This window comes from Cavia porcellus, unplaced genomic scaffold (genome assembly GCF_034190915.1).
Source record: "Cavia porcellus strain 051 isolate PalLab524CR breed Dunkin Hartley unplaced genomic scaffold, mCavPor4.1 scaffold_18, whole genome shotgun sequence".
Taxonomy (NCBI): domain Eukaryota; kingdom Metazoa; phylum Chordata; class Mammalia; order Rodentia; family Caviidae; genus Cavia; species Cavia porcellus.
The window spans coordinates 54,415,994-54,439,017 of NW_026947501.1; the positions used below are offsets into that span (position 1 = coordinate 54,415,994).

At 44.2% G+C, this 23,024-nt stretch overlaps 1 protein-coding gene across 3 annotated transcripts in view; it reads right to left on the reverse strand.

Annotated features, from left to right (window-relative positions):
- The window catches only part of Mertk (MER proto-oncogene, tyrosine kinase), a 98,586-nt gene that overhangs the window by 39,290 nt on the left and 36,272 nt on the right, over nucleotides 1-23,024 (reverse strand). For all 3 annotated transcript variants that reach the window (XM_063229982.1, XM_063229980.1, XM_063229979.1), the window contains exons 5-8: nucleotides 15,360-15,446; nucleotides 12,276-12,391; nucleotides 6,696-6,879; nucleotides 1,118-1,269 (exon numbers count right to left, since the gene is read on the reverse strand). In XM_063229982.1, the coding sequence (XP_063086052.1) occupies nucleotides 1,118-1,269; nucleotides 6,696-6,879; nucleotides 12,276-12,391; nucleotides 15,360-15,446 (539 nt within the window). The remainder of the gene's footprint in view (nucleotides 1-1,117; nucleotides 1,270-6,695; nucleotides 6,880-12,275; nucleotides 12,392-15,359; nucleotides 15,447-23,024) is intronic.

Below are 23,024 nucleotides of genomic sequence, written 5' to 3' on the forward strand. Positions count from 1 at the left end.
CTGGATATGTCTAGGAGGATGCTTCCACATAAGATTAACATTTGTGTCAGGGGACAAAGTAAAGCAGAGGGCCTTCCCCGGTGTGAGGTCACTATCCAATCCACTGAAGGCCTGAACAGAACACAGGGTTGTGGAAAAATGAATTCCCCCCTTTTCTGTTGCTTGATCGCTTGAACTGAGACATTGGGACCCTGTCTCTGGTTTCATTTTGTGCTTTTCAGAGTTCTATCCATTGGTCTTTCTGGTTCATAGGCCTTCAGACTTGGATGGTCTGATGGTAAAACTTCCCAGCTTCCCAACTTCTGTAACCATCAGCCAGTTCCTTATAATAAATCTCTACAAATGCCTATTGTGCTGGCTGTGTTTCTGCAGACTTCCAGCTAATACACGAGCCCAGATCAGGTGCCACCCTTGCTGGGACAGGCAGTTTGCCACAGGCCCCCAGAGTCTTTGCATGTCCTTGCTGAAGGTGCCCAGCTCAAGGTCAATGGTCCCCTGACACTGAGCCATTCTGAGGCTGGTCATGCAGGCGAGGAGGTAGGTCAGGGAGGCCCTAGGACCCTCAGATGCACAACCCACCACATGGGGCCATCACACTGCCCTGTGGACTCCTGCTACCTGCCTGGCACTCTGCTGTGTGCTGGGAGTGACCAGCTGCCCTCTCTGGCCCCTGTCTAACCTTGGCCCATGTGGATCCATGCCAGGTTTCCAGCTTGCTTGCTTAGTGCTTTCCTCTGGAATCTTCTTACCCCTCACCATCCTCTACAAGGCTGAGGATCTTCCCCAACAATCCTCCTCAAGAAAGAATCTTTGGAAATTTCCAATGAATATGGATTGCTGACTGCTAAGCTCTGTAGCTCCCTGAACTCATGCTATGATTGTCTATTTAGTCCACACTATTTCCTTGGAAGCCTGAATTCGTTAAAAGGGAAGAGGACTAAGAGGACGACCAGAGACCAAAGCTGATTATCAGATGAGGGGGTGAGGAAAACCTCCCCAGAAAAATGCCTCACCTGGCTCAGTCCACACCAAGCTCTTCATGATAAACAAAAGCTTTGGAAACAAATCAACAAGCTGCAAGGAGATGACTAAGCATACTTTGAGGGTTCAGACTCACAGAAGTGCTGTCACTCTGCCACGAGTGAGCTATCCGGTAGCCCACCAGCTCCCCATCCTGCTGCCTGATTGGAGGCTGCATCCATCTGACATCCACCTTATTAGTAGACTCGTTCAGAAACACAGTGACATTTAAAGGTGCTGTGGATGGAGCTGCAAATGAAAAAGAAGAAAAGATGAAGAACCACAAAGAGAACAGCACATATAGACCAATTCTCTTCTTGGTTTCCCAGTGTTTCATTTTCCAATGTTCTCTGAAAAGCACAAAATGAAACTGAGAAGTCCAGAGTCCACTCTCTCTTCACTCAAGGACCACTGTGATATCACATGAGTTTTAACAAGTACTGAGTCCTTTAGGCCACGGAAGCCTCAAGAGATTTCTTAAATTGAGAATGTTACAAGCACCCAGGGCAAGGAAGGAAGGCAGTGACACAGTTATTTTTGGTATGTTACAACCGTTTTCATCTTTGCAGATTCCATGAGCAATAACCATAAAGATAAAGTCAGCCTCCACATAGGAAATGTCACACAGCCAAAGCCAGGTCTATGAAATCCATCACACACACTCGAATCTGTTAGAGAATCTGTGGGTTGACACGGCCAACTCAACAGGTCTTTCTACCTGCCTCCCCTGAAATCCCTCTACATTGACACTGAGGAATTTGAAAAAAATACAAACTCATGAGGCAAAAAAATGGAGTCAGGAATAGAAGACAATTTTCAACACATACTTGAAAGTTGGAAAAGAGGTGAAGGAGTAATTAATTTAGCAAAGCCACCCCCATTCTCCCCAAAGAACCACAGAGAGCTCAAAAGCTAAGGACACAAAAAGTAGGAAGCCTGCCTGCAAGTCTGCTTATAAGGTAGCTGCTCCTGGAGGGCCCTCTACCCGCTGCCCACACACCAGGCACAAACTCTCCCAAATATCCACAGGACACAAGGCAGGAGTTGCTCCGGGTTGAACACCAGTGGAATGGAGGCATGTTGAAAGGCCAGACTAAGAAGCAGAGAAATCAGTGAAAATCTGGCATCTGAATAAGGAGGATTCCACCTCATCCTTGTGCCCCTACCAGGTTCCTAAAATATCAGCTGCTAGGGCAGGAGACAACAGACTTGTCTTCCTGAGGGAGACAGGGGCTATGGAGAAGAAACCCAGTTGTCTAAAATGAACTCGAGGGTCACTCACTGCCCAATCACCAGCCAGTAAAGCCTATAAGCCCCACCCATATTTATAAAGTGCCAATCAAATTACTGGACTTCAATTTTCAATGGGTGTGGGCAGCAGAGATCTGGGGAAAACTCATTCATGAATGTCAGGGATCAAACACAGGACCAGAGGCTAGGGATTTAGCTCAGTGGCATGAGTGCCTGCCTTGCAAGCAGGCAGTCATGAGTTTGATCCCTGGTACCGATAAAAACGAAAAAGACCAAAAAAAAAAAAAAAAAAAAACACAGGACCAAAGACTTGGAGGACACAGAGCCAGTGTAAGGAACAGGAAAAGCCTACAAAGCAAACCAAACCAATAAATAATATACCTAAAGATGGGGGAAGAAAGCCCAATGACTGAAAACCAGAAAAAAACAAAAAAAAACCCAACCAATAGTGAAAAAGAAAGAATAAAAATCCAGAGGAAAAAAAGGCCACTTTGAGAAAAGAAAATTGAGATAGAACTCAAAGAGGTCTGATGACTGCTTAATATTACTGTTAGGGGGAAAATCCATACACAGAACATTTTTAAAGGAAAAACCGTTTAAGGAAAAGTCTCAGGACCAAAAGAGCTGGACTTCTGGGCAGGACAAGTGAAAGTACATGTGGATGACCAAGCAGATCTACATCACAGGTCATCACAGCATCAACATGAAGGCAAAATGGTATTTTTAAAGAAGCAAATGAAAAACAGTTCACACAGAAGACTCAAGTATCAGAGTTAGACACAGCAACTCTGAAAGCTGAAAAGCAGTGCAAAAATGCATTGACTGATTGATCACAGTACTGGGGATTGAATTTAGGACCTTTGCACTGTGCTATACCTCATTTTTATCTTTATTTTGAGGCATAGCCATGTTAGAAAACCCCACTCTTTTTTTTGTCTTTTTCTTTTTCTTTTATCAGTACCGGGGTTTGAACTCACAATTGCCTGCTTGCAAGGCAGGCGCTTATGCTGCTGAGCTAAATCCCCAGGCAAGGCATACCCATGTTGAAGTTGTTAAGTTGCCCGGGCTTGGCCCAGACTGGTGATCTTCCTGCTCCAGAGTCACACAGTGCTAGGATTATGTTTGTGCCATATCAGCTAGGAGTTTTAAATTTTTGAGGGAAAAGAATTTCTATTTTAAAATTACATGTTCAGAAAAATTACTAATTTAGTATGAAATAAAGACATTCAAGTTTGTAGTCTATTATTATTATTATTGCTGTTTTGTTGTTGTTGTTGTTGTTAGCAGTACTGGGGATCTAACCCAGGGCCTTCACACTGAACTACATCCCCAGCCCACCACCACCTTATTTTGAGATACTGTTTTGTTTAAACTGCTAAAACACCTGGGCTGGGGTTAAACTTTCAGTCTTCCTGTCCCAGCCTCCCAGAGCACTGGGATTACAGGTGCGGACCACCGTGCCTGAGTTTTTACTTTTTTCTTGAGGTTGAGTCTCAGTGTGTGCCTGGGCTGGCTTGAACTCCTTCAGTGGGCTCCCTGTTGCCTCAGCTGCCCAGAGCTGGGCCTCAGCCACACATCACTGAAGCCCAACTTGCTCTTCACTTTTTATACATGTTCACTTTGGGAGGCGATTGAGAATGTGTCCCGCGAAAATAAAAGACTATGCTAAGTAAGGCAAAAGGTCAAGGACGGCAACTGGGTCCCAGGATGACTCTAAAGAAAGACAAGAAAGCCACGAGAGAAGTAAAGGTAACAGTACTCAGTACTCAGTACTCAGAAATAGCCCCTATTCCTCTGAGTCAGACTGAAAAAATCTCGATTCAAGGAGCCTGGGTTAGAAAACACAGGATGGTCAGGTCTCACCAGTGGGTAAAAGTTGACCTTAGACTGAACACTGCCCTGGTCCTGCTTAACAAATCTCAAAAGCCATCCCCAAGAGTTAAGCCACTCACCATTAGCTTGACTGTGTCCCCAAACAAAGCTTTTTATAGAAACACAAGAATATCCAGAATTCAACAATACAGAATAATCATTGCCCGGAATCCAATCAAAGATCACTAAGCATGAAAAGAAACTGGAACGTACTAGCCTCAGTGGGGCTATAAATGAATTATTTGAAATCACAGCAGAAATAAAATGGATCTGTTAGAATTAACAAATAAGAACATTAAAACAGTATTAGAGTTAGATCGTGTATAGTCCAAAAGTTAAGTAGAGGCATAAAATATGCAAAAAATCCTAAATTTATAAGAGATGAAAGAAAGATTAATGGCAGATTAGACACTGAATAACAATAGCAACAACACAAAAAGATTATGAAGACACAACAATAGAAACTACCCAAAAGAAAATCCAGAGAGAAACAAAGGGGAAAACAACAACAAAGCCTCAGTGAGACATGGACAACTTCAAATGGTATGTGTACTTGAGTATTGGGCCTTAGCTCGGTAGTACAGCACCTGCCCGCTATGCTAAAACTTTCAAATCTGATGCAAACTACACACACCCAAGAAGTTCAAAGCACAAAGCATATATTAAAGTTACACTGGGGGCCGGGGATTTAGCTCAGTGGCCCCATGCACCTGCCTAGCAAGCGAGAGGTTGTAAATTCAATCCCCGGTCCCACCAAAAATAAAGTTATGTTAAAGTGCATTATCATTAAATCACTGAAATCAGTGAGTAGAGGAGAAATAAAAAACATACACACATATGCAGAGCAAAAATTTAGGTTGAACACAGATTTTATGTTGGAAACAACGCAATGACAGCCAAAAGACAGTGGAACCACATCTTGTAATGTATTGAAAGGAAACAAACTGTGAAGCTAGAATTCTGCGTCTAGTAAAAGTATCTTTTAAAAAGGAAAGGCGAGGTCAGAATACAGCTCGGTGGTAGGGTATGTACACAGCATTGGCAAGACTCGAGTTCAGTCCCAAGCACAGCTGGGAAAATAAAAGTAAAATAAATCTTAGTTTCAGGGTAAAATAAATATTTTTTCCTCAGACATACAGAAGCTGAATTTCCCACCAGTGGATCCATCCACAGTGTAAGAGATGATAAAGAGGTCTTCAGGGACAAGGAAAGTACTACCAAGTGAAATACGGTCTACTCCCCAAACTGAAGACCCCAGCAACAGTAACCACATGGAGAAATATACGTTTTTCCTTATATAAATCTCTCAAAAAGATTATTGGCTGAACAAAAATAACAATATAAATGGATTTATAACATACTTAAAATGTATGATAACAATTGCAAAAATATTGGAAGGAGAAAAATAGGATTGTCCTAGGTACAAAGTGGTATGAATCATTTTCAGGAAAACTGTGACAGGTTAAATATGCACAGTATAAACCCCATAGAAACTGCAAGGAACAGAAAAGGTTATGGCTAATAAGCTAACAGAGGAGAGAAAACTGGGCCAGACAAATATTTGACTACACCAAAGAAAAAAGAAAAGGGGAACATATTACAGATAGAACAAATAGAAATTATGAAAGACTTCAATCTACCCATTTAAATGATATCATTACACTTTAATGGATTAAATTCTCCCAACTTAAGGGTAAATGTAAATCGACTAAAAAGCAATGTGGGGGCTAGGAGGGTAACTCAGTGGTACAGTGCATGCTCAGCATATAGGTGAGGCCCTGAGGTCAAACCCCAGCAGTGGAACCCACCAAAACATATACATATACCAACATATATATATCACTTATACCACATATATGCCATGTATATAACAAAATATATACCACTTCTATGGAACACACATTGACAGAACAAGCAGATAAAAATCTCTGCAAGAATTCGTATTTGCAAAGTCTGTCAATCAACTTGACCTAGGTAATATTTCCAGAACATTCCATCCCAATACAAACAATATGGTTACCAAGAGAGCCATACTCTGGGCAGTAAAAACCAGTCTCAATCCATTTAAAAGAGTCAAGTCATGCAAATTATATTCTCTAGCCTCAACCTGACTAACCTGGAAATTAACACTACAAAGATCTGTAGAAAAATCCAAAATATTCAGAAACTGAGTAATAGATCTAAATAATCAATGAGCCAATCAATCAATAAAAAATCTTTTCTAGAAAGCATTTTGAATTGAAGATGGAACCACAGCATACCAAAATTGTTTTTAAAGGCTTTTTCTTCTTTATTTGAAGATAGAACTGGTGTAAGAATCAAGCCCTCAAAATATCTTTTTTTCAGGACTGGGGATGGAATTGAGGGCCTTGTACATGCTGGGCGAATGTTTTACCACAGAGCTGCATTCCCAGATTTTAAACCATTGAAGTTTCTAAGCAGACCTGTCCCTCCATCTGCATGGAGTCTGCAGTGTCGACTGTCATGAGGTCAGGCAAGAGTCTCTTAGTTTTCTGAATCAAGTGTCACTCATTGTAAGTCTTAGGAATTACCTCCCTCCGTGGTGCTGGCCAGAATCCACGGGCTCAGTGCGGACCAGCCAATTTCGTTCATACAGGACACACTGATGCTGTAATTGGCCAGGGCTTGCAGCTGCTGGATTTGATACAGATGTGGTGAAGCCGAGGTGTTAAAAATCATGACTGAGCCGTTACTCAGAGGATCAGCTTCCTTGACCTGAATGAGGAGCAGAGACATGGACACATGAGTAAGTCTGCGGGAATGCTGGGCCCTGGCACGCATGCACACAGCCCAGGTGGGCTTCCTCTGCTCTGTGGGAAGGACCTGCTTCCTTTTGGGCCTCGCACGTCTTCCCATCTGTGTTACCGAGCCTTACTCATGCTCTTCGGGCAGCAACTGAGGACCTGGTGGTGGTGGTGGGGGAAATGCCCAGACTCAAGAGGTTCACTGTGGCAGGTAGCAGAGCTAGTAATTAGCATGACCATAATATAACGATTAGAACTTACGTTGCATTAGAAAGGAAAGTGGTCCCTCTGTTAGAGCCCCTCAATTCTTGCTTTCTTCTCTTAGCTGCTTTGTATAATATGCAACAGAGGCAATACTTCCCAAGACCTGCTTGAGAAGATGGATTTCTGAGTTTCTCTTTTTCTTTTTTTAAACCTGTATTCATTGCATAACGTAACCCAAGGATCCCTGCTCTCGCCTTGAAGCTAATCTTAGTAGTGTCCTATATTCTCATGCTGTTTGATTCTGGTAGAAATTTGGCCCACAAGGATACACAGATAAGATATCTTTTGTGACATTAGGAAAGGGTTGTTTATAGCTCATCCAGCAAACTTTTCTCCAAACTGCTTCAAATGTCTATTTCTTTATTTTTCCCTCCACAAACCACACAAGTCTCCCTACCTGCGCATGCGCAGGCAAGTGCGGTGGATTCCCAGGGAAAATCTAGTCCTGCGTAATGTTTTTACCCTTCTTTCTTAAGCACATCTCCTGTTGGGAATGGTGTCATGAGAGGATTTAGGAATTTCCCCCTACTCCTTGGTTTTTCAAAATTTCTACAATCTGTAACGCTCATAAACTCAGAAGAGACTAACTAGTATTGGGTAAAACAGAAGAAACCAAAAGCAATTAGAGAGGAGACAAGCTCTTCAGTCCATCAGATGTATTCCCTTTACTAACAGGCATGCAGTTATGGGGTATGCCTACAGGATACTGCTCTTTCGGAATCTGTATGTTTGAAATTGAGGGCGAAGGGGTCATAAATAAACACTTTTGAAACTCTGTGTTCCCTGGTGGATGCCATGAGGGTGATGTGGGGGCCAAGTTCTGACTCAGACCTTGTGGGTCACAGGAAGGTACCGGTTGGCCTCAGGAGCCACCCTAGGAGAAACAAGGACCATGTGCTTATCTTGGCAGTGGCTGCTGGCAGAAACTGCTCTTTGTTTGTCACGTTAGAGTACACACCTACTTCCTGGTGAACAGTCACCAAAGCTAAGGCAGAGGGCAGCTTTGGCTCCCTGCCCCCACCCCATTTCCGGGCCCGCGTGGAATGTTTCCAGGCACAGTGATGGAAAGTGTTCCTGGAAGAAGACGGGATACCGGTAACAGTCCTTCTCAGTGGGTCCTGGGGAAAGGACAGCATGAAATGGCAAGAAGTGTGCAGAAGAGTCCCAAATAGAAATAGAGTGTGTGGCCTAAAAAAGCGGGTGAAGAAAGGAACTGACATCAGGACCAAAGGAAGCAAGAGGGTGTGTCCCGCTGGACACGGATCCGACTCTCAGCATTCATTTGCTACCAAGTCAGAGTTTAAAACTGGAATGAACTATACAAAGCCATGCTTGGTCTTTTCAGGAATGAGAAAGCATGATTCCTCAGTAGACTATCAAAGTGTAACCTGTAGAGAAAATGTAGGATACTCAGCTAAATAAAAATGTCAGATAAACAACACTTTTTTAGTGCAATAAATCACAAGAGTCCTGATTCTTATGAACTAAATTCACTGATCTTACCAGAGATGGCAAGGAGAAGGAGGAGGAGGAGGAGGAGGAGGAAGAGGAGGAGGAGGAGGAGCTGGCAGGTGGGGCAAACTCTGCACGGCCACATCCAGCCCCACAAGATCTAGGATAAGTGAGGGGGCTGTGATTTGGCAGTCCCCAGAAGATTTCTCCTAGGAGCCATGGCTACCCAAAGCCACAGCAAGGACTCAGCAGGTGAAGCTTTGTGTGAGCATCTTCTACCTTCTGGGTGACCTGTGGTCCTCAGACTTCCCAGCCATTCGGCCCCACTTTGCGTCTATCCTGAAACCTGCTCTCTCCAGATGTTGGAGGGACTGTTTTTCGGTCTCCCTGCACATAACCATTTTCATGTGGGAAGGCACATCCTATCCTCTTAGATGGCTCAAATAGCTCAGCAACAAGGTGACAGTTTGCAAAAGGGCTGGTCTGTGCTCAATTGTGTCCATTGATATAAACGTCTACTGCCAGGCCCAGCTTGTTCCCAACAATAGAACTCCAAAATACACAGAGCAAAAACTGATAGTATAAAAGGAAAAACAGTCCAGAAATGAGCAGTGAGACTTCAGCTCTCCACTTTCAGCTACAGATAGAACCACTATGCAGAAGACCAACAAGGGAACATCAGACTGAACCCAGCGAAACAGACACACCTGAACATTCCACTGGACTGTAGTGGATTATATTTTCTTCTCAAGTACTTGGGAAATACCCAAGATAGAACATAGATAAGTTTAACGAGACTGAAATCATACTGATGATACAGTGGGACATCAACAAAGGAAGAAAACTTGAAAATTTACTACTGTGGAAATTCAACAGCACAGTTCTGAACAACAGAATGGACAAAGAAAAAAATCAAAAGAATAAAAAAAAAAAAAAACCCTTGAGATGAAAACACAAAACCAAACCTTATGGAATGCAGCTACAGCAGTGCTGAGAGAGAACTACAACATATAAACACCTACATTAAAAAAGAAGAAATTTCGGGGCTGGGGATTTAGCTCAGCGGCATAAGCACCTGCCTTGCAAGCAGGCAGTCATGAGTTCGATCCTTGGTACCGATAAAAATGAAAAAGACAAAAAAAAAAAAAATTATATATTTAAAAAGAAGAAATTTCAAGTCAAGAATCTCCTACTTTAGGAGACTACAAGATGAGCAAATTAAGCTAGAGAAAACAGAATAAATGGAAGAGTAAGGCAGAAATGAATAGACAAGAGAAAATAATTTAAGATCCAAAAGTTGCTTATTCAAAAAGATAGATAAAACTGGCAAGCCTTTAGCTAGACTGATGAAGAAAAATAATAGAGAAGACACAAATTACTAACATCAGGAACGAAAAGGAAGACATTAGTATTAAGCTCAAAGAAATGAAAAGGGCTGTAATAGAACACTATGAACAATTCTATACCAATAAATTAAATAACTAAAGTAGAACTATCAAATTCCTAGAAACACCCAAACTATCTAAACTGACTCGAGAAGAAATAAATATCTAAGTAGACCTAATCCAAGTAAAAAGGTGGAGTTACTATTATTAAAAGAAACTTCCCATGAAAAAAAGTCCATGCCCAGAGAGCTCTGCTGGTGAATTCTATTAAATATTTAAAGCCGGTCTGGGGATTTAGCTCAGTGGTTAAAGCGCTTGCCTAGTAAGTGTGAGGTTGTGAGTTTAACCCCTGGTATCAAAAAGAAGTAGAAATAAATATTTAAAGCAGAACATCAATCTTTCACAAACTTCTCAAAGAAATAAAAAAAGAAGGAACATTTTCCAACTCATTGTATAAGGCCAGTAGTACACCGATACCAACCCCCCCAAAAAATTACAAGAAAACTACATATAAACATCACTTGTCAAAATAGACACAGTTAAAAAGTGGCAATGATTGCACAACTCTCTGAATAAAGTGAAAACCACTGAATTGCACTTAATTTTATTTATTCATTTGGTAGAACTCAGGACATTGTACTTGCCGGGCAAGCGCTTATGCCACTGAGCAATATCCCCGGCTACTTTTGGTTTTTTTTTTGTCTTTTTCCTTTTTATCGGTACTAGGGATCGAACTCATGACTGCCTGTCAGGCAGGCCCTTATGCCGCTGAGCTAAATCCCCAGCCCCCTACTTTTGGTTTTATAAAACAGGGTTTCACCATATACTCTGGGCTGGCCTTGAACTCACAGTGATCCTCTTGACTCAGCCTCCTGAGTGCTGGGATTACAGGCTTGCACCATGACACCCAGCCTGACCTGTGCTTTAAATGAGTGAATATTATGGTATGTAATATATATATATATATATATATACACATATATATATACACACACACATATATATATATATATATATATATAAATATTTTTGGAAAAAGACAAATATCCATGATGAGGAATCGTAAGTGCAAGAATTCCTAACACTAACACTTACTAGTATTTGGGAGGTTTACAAATAAAATTGGAATAATAATAAACAATTAAGCAAGGCTGGAGATGGTGGGCGCGAGAGTGGAAGCTATTTTAGGGATAGCGCATGCTTTTATTCCTCAGAAAAGGAACAGGTGTTAAATAAGAGTAGGAGGCAGAAAAGCAGAGAAGTTAATTCCATTTGCTATTAAAAACATCTGGTCTCCAGTGCAACCGTCAGCCAGTTTTTTGTTTTTCATTTTGAGACAGGGTCTCACTGAGTCACTAAGCCGGGAGCCTCCCACGTGAACCTCGCAGCGAGCTGGGGTTACAGATGTGTGCCACCACGCTCGGCATGTTGACATGTTTTTAACTAATAAGACTTGATTTTAGGAAAGGAAGGGCATTGCTATCCCCACTGCATGAGGAAGTACAAGGCAGAGTGCATTTCTATTTCTGGTGCATTCCGCCCCTGTGTCTGGCAACCTTCTCGCTGCGTCTCCTGGCTGCAGAGCAGATGGGCCCCAGCTCATTTGAACTTCCAGGCTCTGACACAGGCTATGCATGTCTGAACCTATAGTGCTGGCGGGCTGTAAGTAAGAGAATGTTTGCAGAGTTCAGGGGCCACTGTGGGCGCTCCGCAGTGAACAGCATTTTTATCAAAGGAACACTCACGAGCAATGCTTCCATCATGACAAGGTGTCATTTGAAGAGCTCTAACCTGTATTTCTTTCAGTGCTGTCTCATACTGACTTTAGGTGACTGGTAGTTAAAAATGGCTGAAGACTATAAAGCCTATAATCCAGGGTTTCCTTGGGAGACACACTGGCTAAGGTGTGGTGTGTCCTCTACCTTGGTCTCACCATCTGTCCCTCATGGCACTGGTCTAAGGGGAGCCACGCTGGGGAATGCCTGGTCACAAGTAAGCCCTCCTTTAGGAATGTGTTTTTGTAATTAAAAATTAATTCTCCTTGGTTTTCCTCAGAAACATGCTTCTCTTGTGGTTGGACCCTGGACCACAATGAGGGAAGGAAGCAGCATAATGGGCAGGAAAAAAGCTGCAAAAAATGGTGGGTAATGGGTCAAGGGACTTTGGACAGAAAAGGACAAATGACCTCTGTGCTTGAAAGGAGCACGAAAAATCAGGTAGCCTCCCGGACCACCAGTCCCCTTCCCTCTTCATCCTGGGGTTTTACCTGAATGCTGCAGTTCCTGAATGGGGAGTAGCCATCAAAACCAGGGACCCAGGAGACCAGAATGCTGTGCGCCGAACTGTTGTGGATGTGGACTTCGGTTGGTGGGGAGGGAATCGCTACATCAAAACAAAGGCACGTGAGTGTGAACACACAATTAGACCCTCCAGGAGGCCACAGCTGTCAACCTAATGCATTAACACACACCTGCTCCTCTGCCCTGAGATTAGCACAGGGAACAGGGATTTCCAAGAGGAGCTGCTCTAGGCTTGAGAGTAATGGCACTGGTCTGGAGAGAAGTGTTCCAGCCATGGGATGCTCCTGCCTGGGCCTGAGAAGAGGAATGTAGACCCACTTTCCTGCTCATGGATGAAGTGAGGATGTGTTTTAACTAGAATAGGACATTCATGAACTTCATGGGACAAGTATTGTTGACCCCGCTATGTGTGGCTGCTTGATGGGGGTAATAGTGTAATAGATGAGAATCAAGAGCCACAACCCTCTTGCCCTTGTGGAGGACATGGCCCAGTGGGGAAGACCCATATCAACCACAGATCAGAGCGCCTTGAGCCCAGAAGATGAGATGTCCCAGGAGGCTGGGGGGGGGGGGGAAGAGGAGGACAAGGAGAAGAAGGAGAGGGAGAGGGAAAGGAAGAGGGAGAAGGAGGAGGAGAAAGAGAAGAAAGAGGAGGAGGAAGAGAAGAAAGAGGAGGAGGAAGAGAAAGAAGAGGAGAAGGAGGGAGAGGAAGAGGAGGAGGAGGAAGTTTTCCAATCCTATGAAACAGGGAAGAGTGAGTTAAAGCAAAAACCACCTCCACAAATAGGTGAGTGCGTAGTGACCTTGCTTACACGAGATTTCAGTCAGAATCTAAGAAGCATCAAGAGTTTGGGAAACCTGCCTCTCAGGGCCATACTGAATTGTCTACAATAATTCCATTTATAATAAAAGTGACGGCTAACGTTCTTGTGTGCTTCCTCTGTGCCATGCTTTGCAGGCCTTGTTCCATGGCTGTGGAGCTCAGGAGGAGGGGTAGCCTCACAAGCACCAGGTACAGAAGAGGGAACTGGACAGAGGGGTTAGGAGCAGTAGAACAGGGTCTCGAACTCAGGCATGCCTCTCCTTGGAGCTGGAGTCCCTCAGCAGGACACTGGAGGCCTATGTAGAGGGACAGTAGAAAGGCATAAGCACCGCAGGGCCTGGGGGCTGGGCTACCTGGGAACAGGGCCCAGCCCCATGCCTGCCCTGGACACAGTCCAGTGATCTGGAAATAGGGATCACAACAACGCTGCTCCACGGAACCATGACACAGGTACGCGGCCCAGGCCAGGTGTGTGAGAAGCGACAGTGGAATGAACCAGAGGAGACTTGGCACCTTATGAAGCACACAAGTCTCAGTTTTGCTAGCAGACATGCAGATTAGCGAGCGGGGACCAGCTGGCACATTGCTGGACTCACTTCCCTAAGCAGATTATCTGTGGAACTGACATAAAGGGTCTGCCTTTTCCAGATCAAAATCCGACCACATACATCATAGCTATAACTGTTTAAAAGAAGGGAGTGGCTCTGATATAAATTTTACAATACACAAAAGCAAAACAAAAATTTATGCTTTGGAATCTGAGTTCATTTTAAAAAGAAACCTCAGCAGAGATTCCATGTGAATCCTAAAACAAAATACTTCTCATTTCATAGATTTTTAAATTATAAGAAGTTTATATTTTAGGAAAAGACTGTTACAAACATACACCTACTCACATATTTCTGAAATTCCGAACATGTCTACTGAAACTTTTAAAAATGGAATTCGTAAAATAGGAAGGAAATTATCCACTTCCTCTAGTGTTAACTTTTGGTTTGCTCACTTTTTAAAAATTCCAATGAGCTTTTAGAAAATGTCCTTTCATAACTTTGCATCCGGTTGATCTACTGAAACTAAAACTAGTACCTTTTATTCTGTTTCGTTTTGTCTTTTGTTTTTTGAAACAGGGTCTCACTTTGTAGTGCAGGCTGGCCTTGAACTCATTATGTAGCCAGGCTGGCCTCAAACTCGAAGCAATCCTCCTGCCTCAGCTTCTTGAATGCTAGGATTACAGACATGCACCACCACACCCAACTCTAGTGGTTTTTTAGAGTGTAACTTCTTTCATAGTTTTATATCCCCTTCTGCATTTAGCCAAACTAATTAACACATTCATATGCATTCTACTTCTTCCTTGCATAGTTTTCTACAGATAAGATGAGGGAAATACAAACCCAATACACTTACTACTCAATGCCTAATTTAAGATCAAGTAGTAAAACAAAATGTGCTTGAATTTCTATGAGAGAAAGATGTCAGGAAAAGAGATCTAAAGATACTATTTGCTTGTATGTCTTCCTTTGCTTTCAGGATTCAGGTTTAAGTATCTTCTAACAGAGTAGGAGGAGGACAAGGTGGATGGATTGGAATGTCCCGCTGGCCCAAGGGACTTTCAGACCTCTGCCTTTAATCCTGTTGCAATTCACTGCCCCGCAAAAGCCCTACTGAAATCCAAACTCAGAGGAAGCCAGAGGAGAGGCAGAGGGAAGGAGCTTGCTGCCTGCTTTCTGCACCTGACTCTTCCCTCTGCTAGCAGCCACAGGGAACTGCCTGGACCCAGTGACCCAGAAAGCACAGAGCCCATTGTCGAGATCAGTGCCCTCAAGTAACCCCACTCCCGGGGCTGTTGCAGGTTTCATGAGGACAAGTAGAGGGTGGAAGTGGAAAAAGTGAAAAGAGGAGCTCACGTGAGCAAAGGTAAACATCTGAGCTATTTTTATTTTTAGAGTAAGCACAGTTAAATGGAGCAATGTTCTGTGAAGAGATACGCCATGGGCCCTGCTGGGAGTCTTCTACTCGTATTAACCCATTAAGCATCAACAACAGGGAGATTCTGTCATTACCTCCATTTTCCAGAGCGGAACATCGAAACAAAGAGGTGAAGTGACTTGTCTATGGTCACAAAGAAAGCTAGGATTCGAACCCGGGCAGTTGGGTGCAAGGGCTCACCCTCAGTCTCCCACCAGCTCCCGGAACACACTTGAGGGGCTCTGCTCATGCTGCTTACCTTTGATGTTGACCTGCACACCCTTGGACACGGTCAGTCCTTTGTCATTGTGGGCCTCGCAACTGAAGATCGCCGTCTCTGTGAGACCTGGAGTGAAAGGACACTTCAGAGACAGTCGCCAGGAAACGGAAAGCTCTCTACCAGGATTCAGCGGTCAGCGCACTTGTATTTCTCGGGTCATTGCTCCATGCCAAAAATATGAAGTTAATTTTAAAAATGTGCTGGTGATAGAAAATCAAACCTGAATAAAACCATAGGTACCAAGAGCAAGGCAGCCCTGGTCCCCAGAAGTTGCTGTGAGCATTCATTCAGATCTTGAAAGGTGAGACCTTAGGGACTAAACCAGTACTGCACAGACTTTTACGTCACCACACAGACATTGGGGGCTGGCTGACCCCCAATATCCAGAAAAGTGGGGCCTGAGATTCACCCAACCCCCTGCTGCTTAGTCCCCTGTACATACTATGTCACTATGCTACCAACATTTTAGAATATCAGAAACAGTAGGATAAAAACTATGTGTTTTTAAAATTTTCAGGTGGGGGCTGGGGATTTAGCTCAGCGGCATAAGCGCCTGCCTTGCAAGCAGGCAGTCGTGAGTTCGATCCCCAGTACGGATAAAAAGGAAAAAGACAAAAAATAAATAAATAAATAAAATTTTCAGGTGATCCATTTTTGAAGGGTAAAAACTCACTCGTGGGAAATTACAATATAGATACAAGGCATCATGACTAATGGAAGAGAAGACACAGATACAAAGCAAAGAAAAATTCTATCATTAGAGCTTGAAAGATGTCTTAGCAATTTAAAAAATTGATTCATTGGTTTTAAATAGCAAGGTTACTCAGATCTTGGTTTCTAATACCATCTTCCAATCAAAGGAACCAGGCTGCTTGGAGAAATGGCTGATTCTCAGATCAGAGTAGCACAGACAAAAGATGAGCCTGGCGTGCAGTTTAACATGACATAAAACGTAGACACACATGTACGCACACACACACACACACACACACACACACACAATGACAGGGTAGGTAAAAGAGACACATAAGCCAAGTGAAAGAGTAAAATCTAGAACATGAAGAGCATGAAACTGTAATGAATCATAGCCCAAAGTATAAAAAATGCCCATGAATCTGCATTGATAACATAAGTGATTAAATAAATAGGGAGAACAGAAACACCTCTGTGAAGAGGAATCCAAGCCTACGAGGATGCTCCTTCCCCAAGGAAGTGCAGTCCAACCCCTGCCCTTCCAGTGTGGGCCGCACATGGTAACCTCCTTCCTACAGTCCAGTGGGAAAGAGGGAAAAGACAAGAACTTTGGAAGGGAGAAACTGACAGCTGTGACCCGGCCAGTGACCAAGGTCAATGACAGTCACGCTGGGAGAACGTACACTTGGTGTGAGGTGGGGAGAATGGCATTTCCCTTTTACAGTGTCCCTCTTGACAACATAAAAGTCCAGGCTAATCAAGAGGGAAGCAGCAGGTTCACACTGTGGGACGTCCTCCAGGACACCTGCCCTGTCATCCTAAGACTGCGGAGGTCATTAAAAACAAGGAAAGGATGAGAAATTGCCATACCAAGATGACTAAATGGAAAGTGGTATTCCGAAGGGGATCTAGGGACGGAAAAAGGACAGGAAATGTGACTTCCAGTTAATAATAACGTATCAGGAACAGCATACCCATTGTAACAAACGCAGCAAACTAATAAAAGAGAAGAAAGCAGAGGTGGGATTTATGGAGATGAACAAAAATCACCTGGCTGGAATAGATGTGGATATTTTCTAGCCCAAGCCCTTGTGGCTTTCCAGGGAGAAAATCATCCACCCCACCAGTGTCCAAGCCCCGCCTCCCTCTCTATCCTGAACGCCTTGGGGCCCCTGAGCTCCAGTCTACTGGACCAGTCCTCTCCCCTGGTCGCTCCCCTTGCCGAAGTCTCCTGTTTACACCCTTCCCACTTAGTCCTCTGTTGAAAAGAGACAGCCTGTGCTATGGAGCTGAAGGATCTGAAAGGTATTCTTAGGATGTGCAGTAGCAGGACTGTCCCTTGAGGAAGGGACAAACTTAATTGCTGACGAAGCAACTCCTAGGCACACACCTGGGCCAATTCTTTGAGTTCTGGATCAAGCAATCCTGCAAATTAACTAAACAATCTTATTTCTTCATTTTTTATTCTAGTACCCATCTTTCTACCAAAGGCGGCCACTGATAGAAGCACACGCTGTGTAGATGAAATAGCTTTTTGCCTCGGAGCTCTGTCTGCCCTGCATTCCTTTACTCCATGGTACTTGCTAAGTTAGTCACTCAGCTTCCGGGAGTTTAGGTCCAACCACCAATAATACAGTTCATGGAATTTTCCAGAAACTGTATGTCCTGTGATGACATCACAGCTCTAATTATGAGTAGAATAGGCACTCTACATGGCCAGAAGACTGAGTCTGAGACTTTGTCTTGGTTACACAGCGCTGAGATTCAACCCAGGGCCTTAGCTTGCTAGGCAAGAGAGCTAACCCTGATCCAGCTCCCCAGTCCCTACAGTTCTTCTTTAAAAGAAAAAGAAAACATTTTTCCACTTGATATAATTTTAGATCTACGAGAAGTTGCAAAAATAGCACACAGTTCCTGTGCACCCTTCCCCCCAAGCTTTTGCCAATGATAAAGATCTTACATAATCATTGTACCATGATCAAAACCAGGAGAATGACGTCAGTACCCAACTATTCACTCAAATACAGACCTTACTAGTTTCTATTTTATTTTGGGGTAGGGAGAAGGAAAACACAGTTTTATGAAATTTTAGTCTATAATCCCAGCACTCAAGAGGCTGAGGCAGGAGAATCCTTGTGAGTTTGAGACTAGCCTGGGCTACAAAGTGAGATCAAGGACAGCCTGAACTGCATAACAAGACCCTGTCTCAAAAAGGCAAAAAATTGTAAAATAAGAAAGAAATTTTAATAACAGGTACCAGTTGTCGATACAGAATTGTTTCATCACAAGAAAGAAAGAAAGAAAAAGAGACGAGTTCCATCCTGCTATCCTGTACCTCTAATGAGCCCACTGAGAAAAAAAAAAACTGGTCTTTTCCCCACCACTGTAATTTCATCACTTTGCCAATGAAATCAGTGAAATCAGACAGTATGTAAGCTTTGAGATCGGCTTTGTTCAACTAGAATAACCTCTTTCAGACAAAGCACTTTCTGCTCCTGTGTCTTGAAGATAATTCTTGCCGCATGGGGTGAGGATGAGGGGTTGCGGGAGTGGGGGGTAGGGGGGAATTGTGTCAAGAGGGAAAAAGCACATGACCGTCTTGTTCCTAAATATGCTTGCTCAAAGCAGTGCAAACAGCAGGGCTATTTTAAACCACTTCCCTGCTTGGCGTTCTTACAGCAGAAGGGATAGGAACATTGGCTTTGAGGTTAATTTTAAGATAGAATGACAGCCCCCTGTGACTCTCAAGACACCATCAGCAGGTGAGGGGCTGCTGCTGAGGTGGGGAAGACCCCAAAGGTGGCTCAGAACAGAACACAGCACCCAGTTCCCCAAACAGAATTGAGGGAGGGGTCAGGGATCCAACTAAAACTTCTGCAAGACCAAAAACGGATGGAGCCCCAGACCTCAGGCAGGCAAGCGCTCTCTCTAGAATCTGAGCTAGCCCTTAACTTGGTTTCTGTGCAGCTCCTTTACAGTGTCACAGCAAGTGGCTGACTTGACAGAAGTCCCCACATGCCGACACAGGCCCTGTGATCAGATCAGCACCCGGCGTGCCATGCCTCATTCTTCTTGGATTTATTTGTGCCTTTGAGTCTGAAAACTGGATTAAAAAAAACAAAATAAAACAAAAACTCCTGCTCTACTAATTCCACTAAAGTTGCTCCAGATAGGAATGAGAAAAGTCGACAAGAGCTGAGCACGGGGATGCATGGTGGTAATCTCCAGGCTAAGGGAGGCTGAAGCTGGAGGATCCCAGGCTGGGAAACTTAGTGAGATCTTGTCTCAAAATTTAAAAGGGGCAGGGGGATGTAGCTGGGTGAGAAGGCTCTGGGCTCAATCCCCAGCACTGTGTGTGCAAGGGGGGTGGAGGGCTGGGGGTGCAGTAGCTCATGTCCTGGGCTCTGTCCCCAGTACCACAGGATGGCACAGTGTCAAGGTGGGAGGGCTTTACATATAAAAATAATTGCAAGGGGACATTACCCCATTGTCACAGTGCACTTTTGTCCCCAGAGTCTTGGTAATGTATTCATTTGTTCATTAGTCCATCCATTCATTCACACAGTTCTCAGGTACCAGGTGCTGTGCTCCGTGGTAGGGCAAAACTAAGCATTGCCACAGGATAAGCCCTCTGGTTACTAACCCGTCTCAGAGGCCTGAGAAGTAGGGGGTCACAGGGGGATGTAAGGGGGAGGAAGGTACACAGCGGAGAGGAAGATTTGCAGGGAAGATCCGAGAGCTGAGCGGCAGAAGGGCAGGGATTTACCACACAGACAACCAAGCGGCAGCCTGGGCAGAAGGGCCATGTGCAGAGCCTGGCAGAAAGGTGCAGTGGACACGAGGACCTGCACTCCAGAGGGCTCACAAGCAGCTGCCTTGGCCCGTGAGGAAGGATCCCCAAGGGGTGGGATTTTAACCCTCAGGTGCCGGGAGTCCTGCTGGAATGATAAGCTCTAGAATCCCCCTACTAATGATGTGGAAAATGACTCAGAGTTAGGTGGCAGGGAGTGGTGGGGAGCATGAGGGCATGTACGGTTAGGATGTCACAGCCCGGGCCTTCGCAATGAACTGGGAAAGTCTGAATGAGGCCATGGAGAGGCAGAGGGAGAAATGTACAAACAGACACCTGAGGAGGAACTCAGAGCAGGAGACCTGTCCTAACCGTCATGAGGGATGGAGGAAGAACTTGAAGTCTCAGGGGTGCAGAGTGGCTGTGCAATTACATCAGCAGGCCTTCATCCCTGCGGGCACCGGTGATGCCATCTCTGCTGGTAAGCAGGCATCAGATAAATAGTGAGCAATTCCGAGATGGCTAGGAAAGGGGCCCAGTGCGCCCCACTGGCTCCTCAACTGGAAAGAGCAAAGCTACGGGTGGGCAGCTGCATTCAGAGGGGATTTTGAGTTGTGATGCAGAAGGCATAAAATTTAAGTTGCTGGAGCTGGTTGTGATGGCATATGTCTGTAATTCTAGCACTCTGGGAAACTGAGGCAGGAAAGCAGCAAGTTTGGGCCAACCCGGGCAATTTAGCAAGACCTTGTCTCAAAAGTAGAAAAATAGGGCTGAGGATATAGCTCAGCCCATAAGCAGCTGCTTGGCAAGTTCAAGGTGATGAGTTTGATTCCTGGTACACACACACAAAAAGCAAAATATAACAAAGGGCTGGGGGGGCTGGGGATTTAGCTCAGTGGCATAAGCGCCTGCCTTGCAAGCAGGCAGTTGTGAGTTCGATCCCTGGTACCGATAAAAACGAAAAAAAAAAAAAAAAAAAAAAAAAAAAAGACTAAAAAGGGTTGGGGATATATGTAGCTCAGTTAGAAGGCCCTGGGTCTAGTCCCCAGTGCCAGAAAAAAAAATCGATTGATTGAAATCTACCTTTCAATCATTCTTTTAATATCATTATTCTGAATCCTAAAAAAAAAATTTTAAAGGGCTGGAGATTTAGCTCAGCAGCATAAGCGCCTGCCTGGCAAGTGCGAGGTCATGAGTTTGATCCCCATACCAAAAAAAAAAAATTTTTTTTTTTAAAAATGGGCTGGAGGTGTGACTCAGTTGCAGAGTATGTGCTTAGCATGCACAAGGTCCTGGGTTCAAAAATAAAATACAAATACAAATAAGAAAAAAAATATTCTCCCTTCAAAAAGAAAAAGGAAACTACTGCTGGGGAGAAATTCAAAGCCTGCTACGCAAACCTTCCCATCTAGGAAAATTGCTCGAGCAACGCAGCAGGCCGCGTATTCATTTGGAAACCGGGGGGAGAGTGAGAGTTCTTCATTTACAGATTTACTCATGGCTACGCCGAAGATTCTAGAAAGGCTGGCGATTGCAGCGCGGTATCTGAAATGAGCGTCAGTGAGAACGTCCAAGGTGGCTCGCTTTCCAGTCCGCGGTGGTCCCTGGTGGAGACGGAACTCACCAGCTGCACGCATACTCGGGAGCGCCTTCTCCTAACTGCGCCTCAGCGCCTCCTCTGCTGGCCATCTTCACACTGCCCATGCACCAGGCACTGAACTAGACCCTGAGGATGCAGCCAACAGAAACACGCGCTCTGGAATCCCCCTGCTTTCATGGAAACAGAAGTCAGTCAGAGGCGGGAGTCAGCCGCCCAATCAGTGGGTGACACGTGACAGGAGCACCAGCGGCTGGATGCCTGAAACCTGCTTAGCACTGAGTCCTATATGCACTAGTTTTTCACACACACATACACACAGGCACCTGAGTTGTGAATAAAAGAAGTCAAAACCCATGATAGCATTTAATTTGTAAATTAGTACAGTAAGAGAGGAACAATACCCAGCAATAAAATAGAATGATACAGCATATACCATACTGCCAGTTAGGTAAATAGGGCCTCTCTTATTTCTAGAATTTTACGTTTAGTATTTTTGAACCTTGGTTGACCACAGATAACAGAAACCACAGAAAGCAAAGCCTCAGATAAGAGGGAACTACTGATTTCTGACAGGAGAGGATTTGCTATCAGACTGGAAGAAGTAAAGACTGTTAATGTTGGGGGCTGGAGATTTAGCTCAGCGGCATAAGCGCCTGGCAGTCGTGAGTTCGATCCCGGGTACCGATAAAAAGGAAAAAGACAAAAAAAAAAAAAAAAAAAAAAAAAAAAAAGACTGTTAATGTTGCACTTACAGGAGGGAGCACACACTGGGTGTGATGGCGTATGCCCGTAATCTCAGCACTGGGGAGGTGAGGCAGGAGGATCACTGAGTTCAAGGCCAGCCTGGGCTACATAATGAGTACTGGGAAGTCTGCAAACTGGTATAAATTGGCAGAGCCTTTTTTAAAGAACATTAAAATATATCAAAATTTTAAATATGCTCACTTTTTCTTTCAACTCCCCTTTCAGAAATTTTTTTCCTATAGGGGGTACCTTGGTTCATGAACTTAATTCTTTCCATGATTCTGGTTGCAGAATTTGTACCACGATTCTGCTCACCACCAAGGTGCCGCTGTAAATACAGATGCCTCACCATGAGAAAATGATAAGGATGTAAGGTAACATAATCAGCTCGACACATCCACTCCACAATGAATACGTAGCTCAAAACATGTTGTAGAGCATAAGTATATGCAATTGGTATTTGTCAACTAAAAACTTTTGTGAATATAGAAAATAGCGTCACGGCCACCTACATGTGAACGCACACGATGTGTGCTTCATGGAGGACAAGGGGCCTGGGAGGGAGGGAGTGAAGAAAGGTTGACGCTCGCTCCCTCTGTGCAGGGCATGACAGTCGTGTGTGCACCATGTCACTGCGGTTTGAATGTTTTACGCAGAGATGTTTTCACGCAGTGTTAAAGGGCTGACGTTAACCTGCAAACCGAGCACTCTAACTGGGGAGAAAATCACACACATACATGAGCGGCTGTGTATGCATCACTGCACCCGCAGTGTAAACGCCCCGCACAGCCCAAGCAGGCCGTGAAAACCCGAGAGT